Below are 18,806 nucleotides of genomic sequence, written 5' to 3' on the forward strand. Positions count from 1 at the left end.
TGTTTAGGATTCCAAAGAAAGGGGAAAAACCTGTGTTTGTGTTGCTCCAACAATGAGAAATGGGCAGGCTGCTCATATCTAAGAGCAAATATTAACACTCACGCTCAATGACGTCATTTCCAGAAAAAAAAAAAAATCTTGAAAAAGCAGCTGAAGTCAGAATTGACTCACAAACGGTATGACTCCAGGCTTCACGTTCAACAGGGAACACGTTTGCTCGCTCATTAAAACAACACTGGAGGGGAGAAGAAGGTGAGAACACAGACTCGAGCTAAGCTCCACAAGAAGATGCGGTGAAGGTGAGTTGAGGGAGGACAGAGGAGGAGAAGCAGGCCAAAACAGCATTTGGGCATTGCTCAACTCCTGCGGGTGGAAATTATTAGCATTGTCAAGTGTTCAACATCTGTCGGACAAACGGTCTTCAATGTTTTGGTGTCCTCCCTCTTCCATTTGTGGAATGTCCTCATGGACATAATTGTAAGAAACATATTTACGATGGCAGGCAACTAAAAATGATTGAAACACAATGTGCCTTCCTTAGATGGAATGGATTCAAGTTTTGATGACTTGATCTGATGATGGATATTCGTAAGAGATTCCTTTTGAGTTTTTTCTTGCTCACAGGCAAATTTTCTTCTTTTTGCAGGTGTTGCACATAAAAAGTTCCGTCACGGGGTGAGGAGAAGAGCAACTGGCAGACAACCTGCATTTCTGACAATGAACCATCATTCACGGATGGAGCAAAGAATTATAAACAGCCGTCCTACTCACAATCAAATGATTCTCCGCATCATGTGGGTAGACAAAATAATGTCAATCTTGCCCAGCCTGGACTGGTTTAGAACTCAGCTGCGAGTTTAATCACCCTATCCTCCCTTTGAAAATGGTCCAATATACGTTTGAGGCTATCCGTCACCTCTCCCCCCTTCAATATTCGGTCCACGCCCTCCTCCTCCTCCCTTCATCATCATCATTCAGCAAATCAGTGTTGCATTTGTTATCCAACAACACAAAAAGCTACAAGTGAGATTTAAACAAGATGTGCAATCAGTGGTTCCGGTGCTGCTTCCTTTCCTTCCTTGTGAGCTTGCGCTTTGAAGCCTGTGCCCTCCTGGTTCAGGGGTCACAAGGTCTTTGCCCCAATACCATCGCGCCGCCCGACACCTTGACTTTTACAGCATTGTTTCTTCCCGCTCCTTATCGGTTATACGAAAAACATAAGATGAAGGCCGCGTGGAAAAACAGAGAGAGGTTGCTAGCAAAGATGAAAGGTGAGCTGCGGGCCACTCGGTGTTACGGCTCAACTGTGGACAGGAGGAGTTCACTGTGAACGTTTGTGCAAGACTTTAAGTGTGTGTTTGTGTGTGTGTAATGGTAAAAGCCATCTTACGGGGCAGAGGTCAAAAGTCACAAAGACAGGAAATTAGCCACACCTGAGGATTTATAGCTTAGGGGGCGGGGGGACAGCGAACAACACCTGAAACTATTAACAGAAAACATTGCCTTTTTGCCTCAACTATCTATCTATCTATCTATCTATCTATCTATCTATCTATCTATCTATCTATCTATCTATCTATCTATCTATCTATCTATCTATCTATCTATCTATCTATCTATCTATCTATCATCTATCATCTATCATCTATCATCTATCATCTATCATCTATCATCTATCTATCTATCTATCTATCTATCTATCTATCTATCTATCTATCTATCTATCTATCTATCTATCTATCTATCTATCTATCTATCTATCTATCTATCTATCTATCTATCTATCTATCTATCTATCTATCTATCTATCTATCTATCTATCTATCTATCTATCTATCTATCTATCTATCTATCTATCTATCTATCTAGCCAGAGCGTTGTCTTGAGACTGTTTAAAAATAACAACTCCCCTTTAGCAGCAACGCTAAACTTTAACCAATTACCATGGGTGATGACTTTGTAGTGTCTAGACATTGCTGAGCGGTTGCTAGGCAACCAGCAGAGACATTTGAGGTCAGAACAATCAAACAAACAAGAGCCCCGTGACTTGAGGAACTGATGGACACGTAACAACATTGAAGCAGGCCACTTTTGAACCAATCAGAACTCAGAGTCTTACCTGTCGGCATCTCCCTGGCCGGACGCCGCGTTTCGATGCAAGGTCTCCCGAACGGCCGACATGCTGTCGGGCAGTCGGTTCAAGCGGCGCGTGTACAGACCCAAACCTCCATCCGTCATGTAGCTGTAAAACACACGTGGACTTAGAAGAGCTTCACTTCATCATGTCTGTTACATTTGGCATCTCTGCGCCAGTGAAGAGAACAAACGCTCGAATGTATCATTCTCAAGCAGTTGACAGAAAACAACAGTGGGCCGTCAACGAGCTCTAGGAATATTTGGACGGCCGATGATGCCAAAGGAAAAAAAAAAAGTAAAGTAAAGTGAGCACTACTGTAGATAATCCAAGCATTCATTTCATGAGAAGGATTCCCATTTGACCGTTAAATTGGAGGGTGACGGTTAGCAGCACTTACAAAAACATTGGCAGTCGTCAAACTAAAACAACATTGAGCAATCCGCCAAATATTGACCCATTTAGGAAACTCCTAATGGAGCTAAATATTGACGCGTTTCTCCCAGGTGTAACTCAATCAAATGTTTGCTGATTTAAATTGAGCTTGGACCGTTGGCTAGCTGAAAGCTTTCTGTGTGGGACTCTGATGATCGTGTTTTTACAGTTAAGTGAGTAGAAAAATAATCCCAGGGAGATTTTGAACACTAGAACTCTTTCCCATTCATCTCCGTGTGAAATCTCAGTGAGAGGGTACACAGTGTTTTCTTTGTGTGGCCAAAATTTAAAAAAAAAAATAAATAATTAAAATTAAATACAAAATAATAGAAAATTTTTTTTTTTTAAATAAAATACAAAATAATAAGATAATAAGTTAATAAAAAAAGAAAAATGTAAAAGAATCAAATATAAGAAAATAAAATAAAAATTGAGTCAACAAAAAGATCTCAAAGCCAACACATTGTATGCACACAGAATAAAATATTTTACGAGCGGGACGACAATTCCATAAACCTTCAAAGAGGTGCTATGAGTGAGCGCAAACACTTTTCTATTTCCCTTTTGGATTGCTGGCAAAAAATATTACAGTAGAGACAATAATATTAAAGAGTCATAAAAACACACTACTTTTTGATCTTACAGAAATAACAGACAAGGTTGAGAAGGCTGTCAGCTACACAAGCACATAAATACACATCCCAAAACACACAGAGGGAGCAGTGAGACTCATCCACGTCTGAGAAACCTGTTAACCTGTAACCCACGACAGGCGCAACGTGCCTACACAAGACCGTTTATGGGCTGACTCAGCAGTGGCTCTCCAAAACAAAGCCGTTAATCCAACACAAAGTAACCCAAGTTGGCATGATGATGATAAGACGTACCTTTCAGCTTCAAACATGATGAGTCTGAATCTAGATAAACGTGTCCAGGTTAGTGTTAATCTCCAAAGTTGTGTCTGTTATAAATTCTGCGCTTCAATTTAGATCTATCATTCTTTGAATAATTTTTTTTTTAAAAGTGAGTGCAGCAAGACTTTTTAAAGCGTGCAGGCTGAATGTGTGCGAGGTGAGTTCTGTTGGTATGCGGCTACACATGCGCTTGTGTCTGTCTGTGAAAGGTGGAGGAAGGGGAAGGAGGGGGAGGACGAGGAGAGCGAGTGGGAGGAGGAGGAGAGCGAGGGGGAGGGATAGGGATCATAGAGGTTGATCGGGCAACTTAGCCCTGAGCTAAAAAGGTTGTTTGGGGGACGGCGGGGGAGTTTGTCAAAGTGCTCAAAGGGCCAGAAGAGCCGGGAGGGAGGGGCGGTGATTTATCTACGTGTAATGCCATCAGTCAAGTTGGGATGGGATGCAAAATCGATCGAGCGATTCGTGCAGGACATCTAAGAACCTGCTTTTAAAATGCCACGGGTGAAAAGCAATTATCAATTCATCTCGAAGCGTTTAACGCTGGACGCAACGATTAATCAATTCATCTCCAAGTACTAATCGATCATCAAATGAATGGATCGTCTACTTATTAATGAATTAAAAACAGATTAGAACAAAATCTGCATTATTAATATCGTCTATTTATCTGTCAGTATTATTATTATCATCTGTCCATACAAATGGCTAGATTCAAATTAAACCGGGATAGTCATTGGGCAATTTCTTGAACAACAGATATTTAACTTCTTTCACATTGTACGTAATTTGTTGTCAACTTTACACCCGAATTACAATTGGATTTATATCACAAGAGATATAAAGATGGCCAGCCGCTCCTTCCTGTGTAAACATGCCACCTCAGTGCAGAAGAACCAGTTAGGGGATGCTACCATGCTTGTGAAATTGCTAACTGCGAAACAGCCTTCAGGCTGCAAGGGGGTGGTGGCAGCCGAAATGTTTACGCTTCAGGGAAAATCCGCCCACCTAACACACACTCTGTACAGGTACACAGTTTAAAACCCACAAAGATTTTTCTCCCAATACACATTGTAAGCCATTTAATTGTAGAGCTGTACTTGAATTGTGCAGTTACTGTATATGGTTACAGATGTGCTAGTCGTGGCTCTATTATTCCAAGTTTGGGGGAAAAAAAAGCTTGTTCCAACATGGGCACTAGCTTACGGCAAGATAACCATGTTATCAATATGTCTGTCTTTGGATGAGACTGGATACTTGTGGGATCTCAGTAATACACAATGAATGGATCTGGCTCAAGTAACATTTGGATCCCAGGTAGGAAGAATAAGCAAGGGACATTACTGCCCCCTGCTGGCAAGATATTTTTAGATCCACTCACCCACTGGTGACATCATCCGTGCGAGATGCGTTCTTGCTCAGAACATCTCCATCGCTCATGTATCCGGTGACCTCCACGGCGAGCCCATCAAGGTCCACGTCCTCCCCGGGTCTGTCGGCGAGGTCCCCGCCGCAGAGGCCCCCGCTCCTTCCGGCTAGCTGCCGCCTGAGATGCCCCGGGTACAAGTAGCGTCCAGCTTGGCCACCTGCCACGCGGCCGGCGTATCCGTTCCCCGTGGAAGGGGCGTCGCCGGCTTGGAGGCGAGGGCTGGACTGACCCAGTCGCCATGACGACAAGGAGGGTCTGGCGGAGGTGAGACTTAAGATGCTTTTCCCCCCTGCGCTGCTGTTGCTGCCAGCGCCGCTGATGTCGGTGGTGACGCTGCCGTCAAAAGTGGTTTCCAAGGTGCTGAGGAGACAGAAGGAACATCTGAATCAAAGTTTTTCAATTCTACATAAAGCACTGAAAAGCAAACCAGCACTAAACTAGATCTGGACAGCCGCGTCAACAAACAGATGTGAGGCCAGAACAGAGGTCGAGAGTCTGTGGCAGAAAATGAGATTAGCGCTAAACCATTTGATCAAAGACAGCATGAAAGACACGGTCAGCGATCAAAGTCAAAGGTCCCCTCAGATGAAGCTTGACAGAACAGACAAGAAAAGCCATGACCATGACGTCAATCAGTCACACCCTCAGACCCGTTAGCTTGTTTAGCTTTTAGCCGTATTCAAAACTAGCGTACCTGTGTGTGACCTGAGTTCCCCGCAAGCTGGACATGGTCTCCTCCAAGTTCTGGCGCAGGTCCGCAATGTTTTTAACGGTCCGCAATCTCCTCGTCTCTGGGTCTTCCCCTGAAAACAAGCGGAACACATCTTGATTTAAAAAAATGAAAGAAAAAACAAAATGGCTGCTGTAAACGTGGTCACCAACCCGAAAGGTCCTCGATAGAGGTCTGGTTGTTTTTGATGAAGGCAATATCCCCGCCTCTTCCTCCTGAGCTTGATTCACTGCTCACAACTTCTTCACCCTCAGTTTGGGATCTACAGGAACATATGAAAGCATTTGAGACCCCGTGCGCTAATAAAGAGGGATAAACCTGATTAAGAATTAAATCTGCTGTGTTTCCCGTCTTGTGACCGGTGGTCAATATGAATGCTTAGTCCCGAATGCCGGTCAATCGTGTCATTTTTGTCAAGTGTGGACACGTGAAGTTGTTTTTATGATTAAGGCCTATATAAATAAACTGACCTGTTGCTTTGAGCCGCGCCACCCACAACGGCGCAACCCACCTGTTTCTAACAGCTCACCTGTACATGAAAGGTGCCACGGTGGCCATGTTGGGGTGGGTGTGGTGCTGTTGGGTCTGAGGTAGCTGCACGCTGACAGTGTTGCTGGCCGTGCTCTGCGTGTTGTTTCCTCCGGGCGAGGGGGCGGAGCCGGCCTTCCCTTCGTGCAGGCTGGAGGTAGAGCTTTTGTTGTCCTTTTCCGGATGACCTCGGTGCATGGTCGGACCCCCGCCGAGCCTCGCGCTTCGCGGTCTCTCGCCGGCTTCTTTCGTCCCCGCTGATGAGGCTTTGCCGGGGATTTTGCCTCCTGGCTTTGGTATTCCGCTGTGTGCAGAGGCGGAGCTCTCCTTTTTGGCAACTTTCCCCCCTTTGGGAATGAAGCTGGCAATTTTTGAGGTCTTTTTGTTCGTGTTGTCCATGTCTCCAGCAACAGGTGCTATTTCCTCCTTCAGCTCCTCTCCCCTGAATTCTGTCCTGTCCTGCATGGAGAGACGTTTCCCGACTTCCTTCCCTTTCTCCTTCTCCTTGGCCCGCTCCTTGTCTTTTTCAGGGCCTTTGGCGGAACTCTTTTTGGCAGTCAGAGCCCTGCTGAAAGTGCGCTGGGCAATTCCTCTCAAGGCAATTTTGGGGCTGCTGGCAGTAGTGGCGTTAGAGGTTCCGTTGGTTCCCGGGCGGAGGTTGCCGTCATCTTCCTCGAAGGGGTCGGTGTTTGAGCCAATCTCAGCTTTCTCCACCTGCCCGCCAGGCGCAGCGTTGTCACTTCCTCCATTGGACGAGGAGGAGGATTTAGAGCCTCCCTTGCTGTTAAAGAGCTTAAGCTTCTCTAACATTGACTTTTGCGTGACAACTTTAGGAGGAACTTCAGATCCCAAAGTAGCCTTAGAGGAGGTCTCCTTGTCCTGCTTTGATTGCATGGCGGACGGTGAACCGCTGGTGGAGGAGGCAGCTTGAGAGGCGTGCTTGGAGCTCATGGACTTGCTCCTCCAGGGCTTGCTGTTGCTGCCGGGGTGGGGAATGGCGGTCGAGGGCAACGCCGAAGCGGGCGGACTCAACGCGGAGGTGGCGGAGGAGCCGACAGTCACCGAAGGCAATGCCGCGTTTTCATTTGTTATCAGCGATGGCTGAGAGGCCATTCCATCTGAGGAATCTGAAAAAAAAAAAACACCGTAGAGGATTTACATGTAAAGAGAAAGTGCGGATGACACGAGAACAAATGCTGAAGGGCAGTTTTATTTCACCCTCTACTCACACTGGCCTTATATGGCCTGGAGGTGGCCCGAGCTGGTGCTCCCAAATATGCCATTATTTTCTTTTGCGCAAGCCACCAAAAGTGTTAAAGCCCCCTTTACACTAACAATGACAGGATCCCATCTAAAAGTGTTTAAAAAAAACAAAACAACGAAAAGCAGTCTCAAGTGCTTTCAAGTCTGGCCAAGCAGGCCAAGTCGCCGTCCTCACTCGGCTTTGCACTTATATGGACTGCTTTTATGAAGCGTCTCTCCGTTCTGTTTCCATTTGAAAAATCTTAGGGAAGAATGAAAAGCTTTGAAATCAGCAGTGTCAAACGTATGAAAGAAAGTTTGGACGGCATTTCGACTCAACTTACCCAGAAGTTGCCAGAGTTAAAACAAATAGCTGCAATCTGAGAGAAATATGTTGTGCTTGGGGCCGCATAGGTCGTCTGTGTGTGCGTGCTGAGCTTAGTTTAGCTACCCCTGGCAGCAACATTTGAATATTCAAACACCAACGGCAGAGCACGAGGGAGGGCGTGTTGGCTATAATCCTTCGTAAATATTGTTTTGCATCAATACACACACTGTGTAACAAAGTCAACATCTGCACACCGCACCAAACATTTGACCCACTTGTTGTTCATCAGATTCTGCAGTTCTTTTTATTCATTGATAATAGCCACCCGCTTGGAAGCTTTCCTCCCATCCTCTGTTTAGTGAGAGCAGCCCAAAAACAATGCAGCCATTAGAAAGTGTTTAGGGCCCAATTAGCCATACCGCCAGTTAGCGATAGCGAAAGTGGGTCAGGTTGCTAATCAGTGGCATCCCACTGGATACGGCTAAATGAGAAGAGCACAAGCTGTGATTATGGAGCAGGCAGAAACTGGAAAGCCAGGTTGGGAGGAGTGAAACTTTGATGTGGGTCAGAAGGCTCGGTCCGTGCGCTCCATGAATGGGATGATCCTGGGACCGGATTGTGGACATTGTTGTCATGACTGAAGCTCATGTCAAGGACTGCTCTAGTTAAGCAGCCGAGTATAAAGGAGACTCGCCAATGATCAACAACAAAAAAAGGTTTGCAGATAAAGGTTGCATAACACAAGAAAAGGACAACTGTGGCGGTGTGCACATTTTTCCACATCAGCACAAATAAGTGTGCGGAAGCCCCCCCCCCCAAAAAGTGAAACATACCCTTAATTAGGTCAGTGACCTCCTGAACCTGAGCAGCTTTGGGGCAAAAGCTCGAAAATAAACATCTCACTTCCCAAGACATGTTGAAATCATTAGAACACAACAACTTAAAGACGCCAGTCGTTAGAAATTAAAATAAAGACTTGAAAATGACAGCTGAATAGTAGTTTGGGGGCAAATCGCAAAACGCTTCTCGCCCAGCCTCCCACGACGTCCGGATATTATCACGACACTGTGGGGAAACGAAAAATGGAGGATTCCAAGCTATTTCCTCCGACCTCTTTTCTCACGCACTCTTTCTATGTTCAAAGCATGCAATTTCATGTAAGTGCCAACATGTGCCTGCATGCAAATGCTAACCGTCCGGCGACTTCAAACACTCCAAAGTGTTTACGTATAATCTCCAAACCGTTACAAGGTTGGTGGCCGGACCAACGGCGGACCTCGGAATTGTTGCGTACAAGCAGTAAATGCATAAGTAGCGTTAGCATCGGCTGACAGTGTTTAGATGCCAGTGGCGGTCCGGCTTCTCTTGTGGTCGCTCTGGTCATTTGGGGACCGATCCTGGTCACAAAAACATACTATATACTAAATAAACAAAGTGTCGTGCAGAAGAGGCGTGAGAAATTAAATTAGCTTGGCTTCCATCTTGCCTTGAAATAGAAAACAGTATAGAGACAAGTTGGAATTTTTTTTACAATAAAGAAAATAATCCAATTATCCAAGTATCCAATTGTTCCATAAATGGATGAAGTGGTCTGACAAAAAAATAGAATCATTAAAATTGTCAAACCAAATAAATGTATGAACGTCTCATATTGTGTATATATACCGTATTTTCCGGACTATAAGACGCACCGGACTATAAGGCGCACCTTCAATGAATGGCCCATTTTAAAACTTAATCCTTATATAAAGCGCACCGGACTATAAGGCGCACCATTAATGCATCATGTTAGATTTTTAATCCAAATCAAACCATTCTCCATTTTATCTTCGTCAATTTCAGACGCAACAAATTACTTTATTATCACAAAATAATGATCCATAGTCTTTTTGATTCATGATTCATAGTCTTCAGCAGGCCACTTATGCTTGATTTCATGACACAATGCTTCGGGCCAGTTTGAATTGAGGAATTTAGTGCCTATATAAGGCGCACTGGACTATAAGGCGCACTGTCGGCTTTTGAGAAAATTTTAGGTTTTTAGGTGTGCCTTATAGTCCGGAAAATACGGTACTAATATATGCTACACAACAAACTGATGAATAATTAGTTTTCAAAACAGAGAGTAATAAAAACAAAAATATTTAAAAATGAAATATTCAAATCAAATATTTAAAAATAAAAATGATTTAAAAAAACAAATGGTAATAAAAATCGCTAACAATAGTTCTATTTTTTAAAAGTGAAAACAATTTGAAATTTCCGAATCGACGTATAAATTCGATGCGCAATTTGTCTTTGCCGGCCACCTAAAATGATACGGCGGTCCATATGTGGCCCTCGAGCCTTGACTTTGACACCTGTGCAATAACCGATGGATCTCACTTCCATCCACATCTCAAGGCACAAAACACAAGGCTCGTGATTGCAGGTGCTCGCCTACTCCTCATCATTCCAGATTCCTTCTCTCACCGCTCACTTATTGTGCCCCCAAAAGTGAGAGGGACAGGCAGCCTTTGTGCCAAGACGGAAAAAACTTTCAAGCCTTCCTCCACATGAATAAACTCAAACAGGGATGTTACAGCCCATCAAGGGGCCATTCATTTCATTGTGCAAGCCAACCAGCTTGACAAATTAAGACACACACAAAAACACACATTGGTGTGCACGTACACTAACACAAACTGCTCTTTGTCAGCCACTTTCTGTCATTTTGCGTTGGTGCCGTGTGGCGAAAACTCAAACCGCCCACTTTCACTTGTAAGGTGTAAGTGAGTCGGTCGGTTCTGGCGTCGGATCCAACGTCACGCGGCCCGATACAAGCTGCAGGTGTCGACACCTCACGACACGCATTGTACAATTCACGGCAACTTCAAACGAGTCACAAAAATTTCAACAAACCAGTCAAACTGACTCAACCTGCTGCCAACGCTCCATCGGTTTTTGGAAGAACTTTCTACAAGTGAACCAACCTCATGAGTGCTGCAAGATGTCCAAGGAGAGCAGAGAGAGAAGATGGGCAGCAGAGTGCCAAAGCATGACCAGACATCCTCGGGCTGAGAAGGGGCGATGTGCTATGCTGAAGGGGGAGGGGATTGGCATCATGTCAAAGTAGAGGAGCAATGGAGGGGGGGGTGGATGAAGTCCAACCAATAATTACCATCCTATGAGCTGCCAATCAAAGCTGCAGCTCTCATTTTCCAACACTAGCCAATCTCTTCTGCAATGTTTTCATACTCCATTAAAACTTTGGTTGAACATATTTCCGTCTAACGCAGGGTAATGCGTTTACACTGTTAACACTAACAGAATCTAAATAAAGCCTTGGCCTAGCGGGTGGCAATAGAATCAATTTAAAGACTGGTCCAACGACAGGCAAGTTAAATGAAAGAAGATTGGAGTCACACAATAACAACAAAATATTTTATGGCTGACATGAGATAGCAGATATCGCTTGCACTTTTAATTAAATCCATATCTCAGTGTAACGACTCGAGGGACTCAAATAAAAAAGTAGACGCCTACCTCTGTTGAGCTGCGAGCTGCCTTTGGTCTTGTCGATGAAGGCCTGGCTGCGTCTGTTTCCGGCGCTGCCGACCGAGCCTCGTGGAGCGATGTCACCGCCTGCAGTGGACGCCCTCGCCGAGGGGCCGGGAAGTCTGACGAGGACCCGATAAGTGTGAAAGAAATCACATTGAGGTGAAATTAATTCATATGGAAAAAAAAATTGGATTTGGCGGGGTGATTTGCTTAGAATCAAAACCTTCACTCTTTCTTTTCACACTAATAATGAGACTGTTTTCCAACTTCAAGGTGATGACACGTCCATAATCAAACGGTAGGTGGCGCTCTTTCGATTTATCCAAACGAGAGCAAGCAAGGACATAATGAAATGTTAATTCATCACGGTGACATCATTCCGAGACTGTCGGGATGATGCAGACAAGCGCTTTATTCATAATATTAAATCTCTCCGATTTGCCTTTGACTGTACGTGCAAAGTAATAAGCTTTCTCATAAAAAGATGTCATGAGCAATCTGAAATCATAAAGCTTGAAGTACAGCAGGATGTGCAAATTGCTGGGTGCCGATTTAAAAAATACAATTTGAGAATGTTAAGAAGAATTGTTTTTTTTTTCTTTAACAAAAAACAAGGATGACCAAAATACCTCACGATCAACAGTACATAGATCAAATCATTCTTAAAAATTAACGAGTTTATAGAAAATGTTGAAATGGATGTCAAACTTATCTTGATTAAATACATGCAGCAGAGAATTAATTTTAAATCATTTTGAGATATTTGAGATGCCTCTAGAGGAAACAATGGAAACAAACTGGTTGAACTTAGTCTTGTAGTCCACATATGCACCACAAGAGGGAGGAATTGCATGGGTTGAGGGAGCTGGTTTTATCCGGGTGCAGGTGCGATGCAAAATAAATGAGGATTGCATGCAAAATAAAAAAAAAAAAAAAACATGCATTCTTTTTGTTTTGGTAAATGCAGAAATCTGAATTTGTTTTTGAACGACGCACCCCATGGATGCACATTGTCAACACAGTCTGTTAATTATTAATATAATATATGGGAGGCGGGTGACCTCCCCCAACCACCACAAGCACACACACACACGCAGACGCACAATTATTGAAGGGTTATCTAAAGGTCTTCCACAGCCCATTTAGCAAGCTCGCCAAATGAGGCATGCCGCTAGACAGACGGAGGAGTCCGAAAATGTAGCCCCGAGGTCTCACTTAGCTTAACGCTAGCACGCATGCGTTTTGGATGCTGCTCGTGGTAGCGACTGCCCTTCGCCACAGACAAGGAAAGAAGAAAAACATCACACTGGGGGCAAACAAAGTGCAGTGGAGGCTAACCTAGAGGTCTTTTTCTGACCAAGGGAAAACTTGAGTAGTTTACTCTGAGAGCCAATCCTAGAGGAGAAGAAAAGAGATATGGCAAAGAGGAAGACAGGTCAGGTCCACATTTATAAATGCCAAGAAGCTGGAGCAGAAAGAGAGATATGAAATGGGGATGGCGAGGATCAAGACAGTGAGTTTATAACCATTCGCCCACTTTGGAATTTTGGACCCTCAAGCCTCACCTGGACTGCATCTCGGCCTGTGCTGCTTTCTGGACTGCGGGGGCGGGAGTCCCATGCGGACACTGGCTCAGCTGAGCCGGGGCACTGCTCTGCTGGCTCAAAACGGGGTGCGAGGTGCGAGGCTGGGATGTCGGGGCGGGGGCCGGCTGGGGGTTGTGCCTCTGGGACTGCTGCTGTTGCTGTTTGAACCGGGACAGGCTGAAGAAGAGGCCGAGGATGGCTTTTAGATTGCCATTGCGGATCTCTGAGGGTCACATGACAGAAAAGGTGCCACGTTAAAAAAAAACAATATATATTTTTTATTATTATTAATTTTATAGCATTTAGTAGGATCTCCATCAGCTTTGACAGCTTCCTCAAGTCCAATTCCAAAACACACAAACACGACCTTCCAACAATCATCTTTAGTCCATTTTACCTTCTGAAGACAATCCCTGAGTGTTGACTCCTTTCGCTGCCAGGAAACTGAGGCAGACGTCAATGTTCTCAATCTGTATTAGGAGAGACACACACAAACACAAAATCAATGTCGGCATAAAAGAACACTTAGCAATTCGGACAGTGGCGCGTATTACCGGAGGTCGCAAAATACAACTCAAAAATAAAGCTTAAAATAAATCACATTCAAATCGCTGTAGAAACTCCACAAAGGACAGAGTGATAAAAGAAAAACGAGCAAGGTCATGCTGCTACGCACTGAACACGCCAACGGGCAAGTAAGAAGAAGCACAACATAAATTAAGGTGCGCACACACATTGCTGACCTTTGCAATCACGCGATGAACCGTAAAACAAATAAGTCACAGTCAGTAATTTTGCTGCGATCAAAGTTTACCAACGGCGTAAATAACACGTGCACCAAAAGAAAGACGCAATCTTTTTCTTTCCGAATGGTCGTCCTCCAGTGACAAAAATAGAATTAATTGCAAAAAGTCAATTATAGATTTGAGTCGCATGATAGTGAATTAATCAATTACATCGATGATCTTGACAAGATGACGAAAAGAGAAACGAGCGCAATGCCGGTGGGCCCCCAACTTGAGTGGAAACAGTAACGTAACCCACGTCGTCAGTCTGTGACCTCCGACCCCGGAGCAGCTGTTTGAAAGGCTGGCAGATGTCGCACATTCCACAGAAAGCTCACCCTGATACAAAGTCAAACGCGTTCATCTTAATTTTTTTTTTGTCTGACTCTGCGTTTCATCAAGTCAAACAAGTTGCTCGACAATCTTGAGGCTCTTTAGAAGTGTCCCGATATTTTTGCCTTTGGGGATTTTTTTTTCCGAAGATGATTTCGTGTAAGAATGAGATCAGACGTTAATTCAATTGACTGAACATAATTCAATGTTTATTCATTTTTGACAGAGCGAGAGATTAAGTGTCGCTAATTGGCAGTCGCTTTTGAAGCTCAAGCCCCAGAGCGGCGACGACGTCGAGTTCAGCAATCGTGGCCTTCTGCACAGCGACAATTACAACTGCCAACCAAACCCTTAAGTCGAGTGTGTGTGTATGCGCGCGTGAGTGGAGTGTGTGCTGATGTGTGCGAGTTTCAAGAGGATCAAAACTAAAAACAAATCAAACATTTGCATACTATAACCTTGCTTCATTCACATGATGACATGAGCTGTTTACTGCAAACATCCCACAATCAAAACATACAAACAAACTCTTAAACTGACATCTACCGTAATTTTCGGACTATAAGTCGCACCGGAGTATAGATCGCACCAGCCATAAAATGCCCAAAAAAGTGAAAAAAAACATATATATGTATATAAGTCGCTCCTGAGTATAAGTCGCCCCCCCCCCCACCCAAACTATGAAAAAAAACGCGACTTATAGTCCGAAAATTACGTACACATATTTGGAACTCAAAGAATATTTTGATATTTAAAAAAAAAAACAATCTCAAGTTCAAAAGGTTCAGAAAATCAAGACTATTTTTTTCCACAATAAATAGCAGGTTGAATCATTATCCAATGTGACTAAGAGAACATAATAATAATAATAATAACTTTAATTAACAATGGCTTCTGTGATAACACAAGAATGCCACTTTAAGAGGTTGCTCCTAATGATGATATTAATTGCAACAACACAAAGGACTGGAATTGGACCGCGACATCCATAAATAGAAAAGAAAGAGAATTTGAGCGATGAGGTACGGGATAACTATAGACGGACGGGGTCACGTATATGTGTGCATTTCAATGACAAAGAGGGCATCGGGATCAGCTGTGCTTTTGCCCCCTTTTCAGTTCTTAACTATGGAGGTGTTTGTGTTGGTTCCTCTCTGGTGCTTTGAGAGGCTTCAGTAGTCTGGCTGGTGGCCAAAAATAGCCCCCTCAGCTGGCACACTGGCCCAATTTACGAGGCATCACTTGCGTCTCATTTCCCCGCCGAGGACCCAAAAGTGCAAAACTGCCGGAATCTGACTCGGGGCATCTTAAATGTCATCGCGCGGAAAATGTACAACCGCTTGGACTTACACAGGAGGAAACTTCTCTCCGGCAAGAACAAAACAAAAATCAATGTTTTCCTTTTAAGGGGCAGCAACCTTCAAGACGGCAAAGGAGAACATTTAGCGAGCCAGCCCAAGTTCTGTCAGCCGCTGCAGGTGAATTTCACAGTGCTCTGCCAAAACAAACCAAAAGATCACTTACCATCTGAGAGCGGCTCTTGGGGCAGCCATTGATGTCATCAATCTTCTCGTTGGCTGAGGACGGACAGAAAGAAAGAGAAGTCAAAGGAGAGAATGAAAGGCGTCCTCCCTGTTATCCCCCGTAAAGATGTCCGTGTGTCCCTCTAGACACTCTGAATGAGGAGAGCAGAGGTGCTCCAGCTGATGACTGGGACCCCTCCTCGCCTCCCCGCCGGGACTTGAAACTCTATCTGGCCTCGGGTAAATGCGAACGGGGCCGCCGAGGATGCACTGCTGCTTTCTCGGCGGGGGCGTGTGATGTCAGGGATTCCTTCCGTCCATTAAAGGCCCAGCCCGCAGCAGCTGAGACGCCACCAGCAGCTCAGCAGCTCAGCGGCGACAACTGTGCCAACAGCGGAGCAGCCGCGAGGGGGCCCACCAAATCCCAAATCACCCACATACCACCTACAAAGCCCAAGTGGAGCAGGCGAAAACCCACCAGACCCAAAATATTGCTGTTGCCGTGAATTATTTGTCTGAAGACTTGACAGTGTTACAATTTGAACGGGATCTCCATATTCTCGTTTCAGATCAATTAAAGAAATGAATACAAATAATAAATAAATAAAAATAAAATAATTATTTGTATGAAGACGCGACTGTTAAAATTTGAATGGGATCTCCTTATTCTCATTTAAGATCAAATAAATAAAAATAAGAAATAAATAAATAATAAAAGAAATAATAAAATAATAAAACAAATTTAAAAAGTATTCTTTGACTGCTTTTTAATAATTACTACATTAATTGATGAGAAAAAAAAGCATATTTTAAAACAGATCTTGGGGCGATATGTATTCCTCTATGAAACTCCTCTTTGGTGCCGTTTAACTGGAAGGGAATACTACAGAACATTCTTAGGATCAGTGTGACTGCTGGAATAAGAATAACATGCAGATTCAGATCAAAACCATTCGTCAAGCAAACAGAAACCCCAAAGCAACCCACATCAAACAGCGTACCCAATTCTCCGCTCCGCTGGCGAGACTGTTCCAAAACTCTTCAAAAAAAGAATCACGTGCAGACGCTCGACAAAGAGTGGCACTCTTTCTTTTGGGTGACAAACGGAACCCGATAAATCATCCAAAATATCGCCTCAGTGTTTAAGAGCCGTGAGATGCTGAGTTACGGTCGGCGGACTTCAGACTGGATGCTGGCGGCAGACGAGATGACAGCGACGGATGAACTGAGAGGACTGACGCGGTCACGGACGGGGTGAAGGTCAGAAGAAGAATGTAACAAGTCATTTTCGCAGAGAGAAGCATCACGTCAACACATCTTGTTTCAGTAAAAGGGCTTTGCACTGGATCCCGCTGAGTCGTAAAATACGTCGTCAAATTCTGCTACTGATCTATAAATCAATATAAATCCAGTCAGGCGCTGAGGTTTACAAACTCGGGTCAATTAGTGGAGCCCGGAATTCAAAGCAAACATGGTGAAGCCGCATTTAGCTGTGATGCTGCATGCAACTTTTAACTTTCTTCTAAGTATCAAAATCGATTTCACTGTCAGAAGTTTTAGGATTTTTTTTTTAAAATCTATAGATTGTCATCAATTATTGTAATAATTCTTAGTAAACTACTTTTGTTCTCTCAACTTAGCCTTTACACATCATCTCCAAACTTAAGAGTCACATGTAATCGTGATTTCCAAATCACAACAATGTGGTGTGAAAGTGAATCAGATCCCCTTTCAACAATTCAAAAGTTGTCTCTCTTACCGACGACCTGAATGATCTCAGCCAGCAGCACGCCATCCGCAACATCCGTCTGAAGGTCCTTGATCAGGCGCTTGTGTCCCGACTTGGCGAGGTAGTGGTTGGCCCAGTCGGTGTAGATCTGCCGGCGGACACACAAGCCACAGCATTGCTCAAAACAAACAAAACGAAGCCATGCCGAGATCCCGCGACACCCTCGTGTATTTCAAATTCCATCAACACTTGAAAACTTCAACGGGGATAAATGGTAGAAACAGTTTTATGACGCTAATAAAATAACAAGACGGTCGAATTGAGCGGAGAGTAGCCTTGTCTCTTTTGTTTGCAGCCCGATCTGGCATATATCTGCGTGCTATTCAAATTGGGGCCATTGTGCTTAGTGCCGGGGCATTCATCTTGGAGCACACGGGCGGCTGCTTTCAATGGGCCACGCTGACATCACCCTCTGGGGACAAAAAGGGACTCTTCACTGCCTTGGGGGAGGGAGGGAGGGAGCAGAGCAAGCATCTGAATAATATGAATAGCGTCCTTCATAATTAGCCGACACTTTTGCTATTGTTATTCTTCCATCAATGGATGATAGTTGTCCTTTTTTTCCCACAACTTTGGGGAAAAGTCCTGAAAATCACACTACTTAAGCCCCCCCTAAAAAAAATTGGATATCGAGTAAGTCCTCCCCGGCAGTAGTTGGCGCTATACTGCGTCGGTTCGACATCATCTAAGTCAGAAAGAAAGGCCTCGGTCTACAATTTCTTGACATTGTGTTCAATTAAATTTTATATATCAAAAGTACTACCGGTATCGGTGTTTGGTCCCTCCCAAAAAAATGAAAACTGATTAAGTCCTCCCCGGCAGTAGTTGGCGCTATACTGCGTCGGTTTGACATCATCTAAGTCAGAAAGAAAAGCCTCGGTCTACAATTTCTTGACATTGCGTTCAATTAAATTTTATATATCAAAAGTACTACTGGTATCGGTGTTTGGTCCCTCCCCAAAAAATTAAAACTGATTAAGTCTTCCCCGGCAGTAGTTGGCGCTATACTGCGTCGGTTCGACATCATCTAAGTCAGAAAGAAAGGCCTCGGTCTACAATTTCTTGATATTGTGTTCAATGTCATTTTATATATCAAAAGTACTACAAGTATCGGTGTTTGGTATCGACGTGGACAATAAGTGGTATCGAGCATCCCTACTTCAAAATAACCGAACAGATTATACAGTCCAGGTTTATCCTTCTATGAAACACTCCTACTATGACCTCAATGAACTCACCAACCTAGCATTGAGTGATTCTTTTCTCCCATCCGTAACCCGAGTCGGGAAAGCCGAACGATTGTGCAGCAACTGAAGGATCGTGTGGCCACAGAACAAGCACAGTGATGCGCATGACACGATTGTGAACCTCACTTTGCGGTGTTTACACTCCAAACACAGCCTGCCATGGCCATCATCGGAAGAATCGGCGATGGCGTTCAACAGGTGCGCACTTCAAAGTGGCTCACATGTTGCAAGCTCTCATCTGGTCGCACGGCACGTTACACGCACAA

General features: G+C 44.2%; 1 protein-coding gene across 2 annotated transcripts in view; it reads right to left on the minus strand.

The window, feature by feature from the left end:
- The window catches only part of nav2a (neuron navigator 2a), a 47,524-nt gene that overhangs the window by 19,399 nt on the left and 9,319 nt on the right, over nt 1-18,806 (minus strand). Inside the window, exons 2-12 of one of the 2 annotated variants that reach the window (XM_061275774.1) lie at nt 17,264-17,381; nt 15,506-15,558; nt 13,261-13,333; nt 12,843-13,086; nt 12,616-12,672; nt 11,263-11,396; nt 6,169-7,294; nt 5,792-5,901; nt 5,604-5,712; nt 4,862-5,269; nt 2,120-2,242 (exon numbers count right to left, since the gene is read on the minus strand). In XM_061275774.1, the coding sequence (XP_061131758.1) occupies nt 2,120-2,242; nt 4,862-5,269; nt 5,604-5,712; nt 5,792-5,901; nt 6,169-7,294; nt 11,263-11,396; nt 12,616-12,672; nt 12,843-13,086; nt 13,261-13,333; nt 15,506-15,558; nt 17,264-17,381 (2,555 nt within the window). The remainder of the gene's footprint in view (nt 1-2,119; nt 2,243-4,861; nt 5,270-5,603; nt 5,713-5,791; nt 5,902-6,168; nt 7,295-11,262; nt 11,397-12,615; nt 12,673-12,842; nt 13,087-13,260; nt 13,334-15,505; nt 15,559-17,263; nt 17,382-18,806) is intronic. The other variant, XM_061275775.1, reaches the window with a different exon arrangement.

The sequence above is a fragment of the Syngnathus typhle genome, linkage group LG4 (assembly GCF_033458585.1).
Source record: "Syngnathus typhle isolate RoL2023-S1 ecotype Sweden linkage group LG4, RoL_Styp_1.0, whole genome shotgun sequence".
Taxonomy (NCBI): Eukaryota; Metazoa; Chordata; class Actinopteri; order Syngnathiformes; family Syngnathidae; genus Syngnathus; species Syngnathus typhle.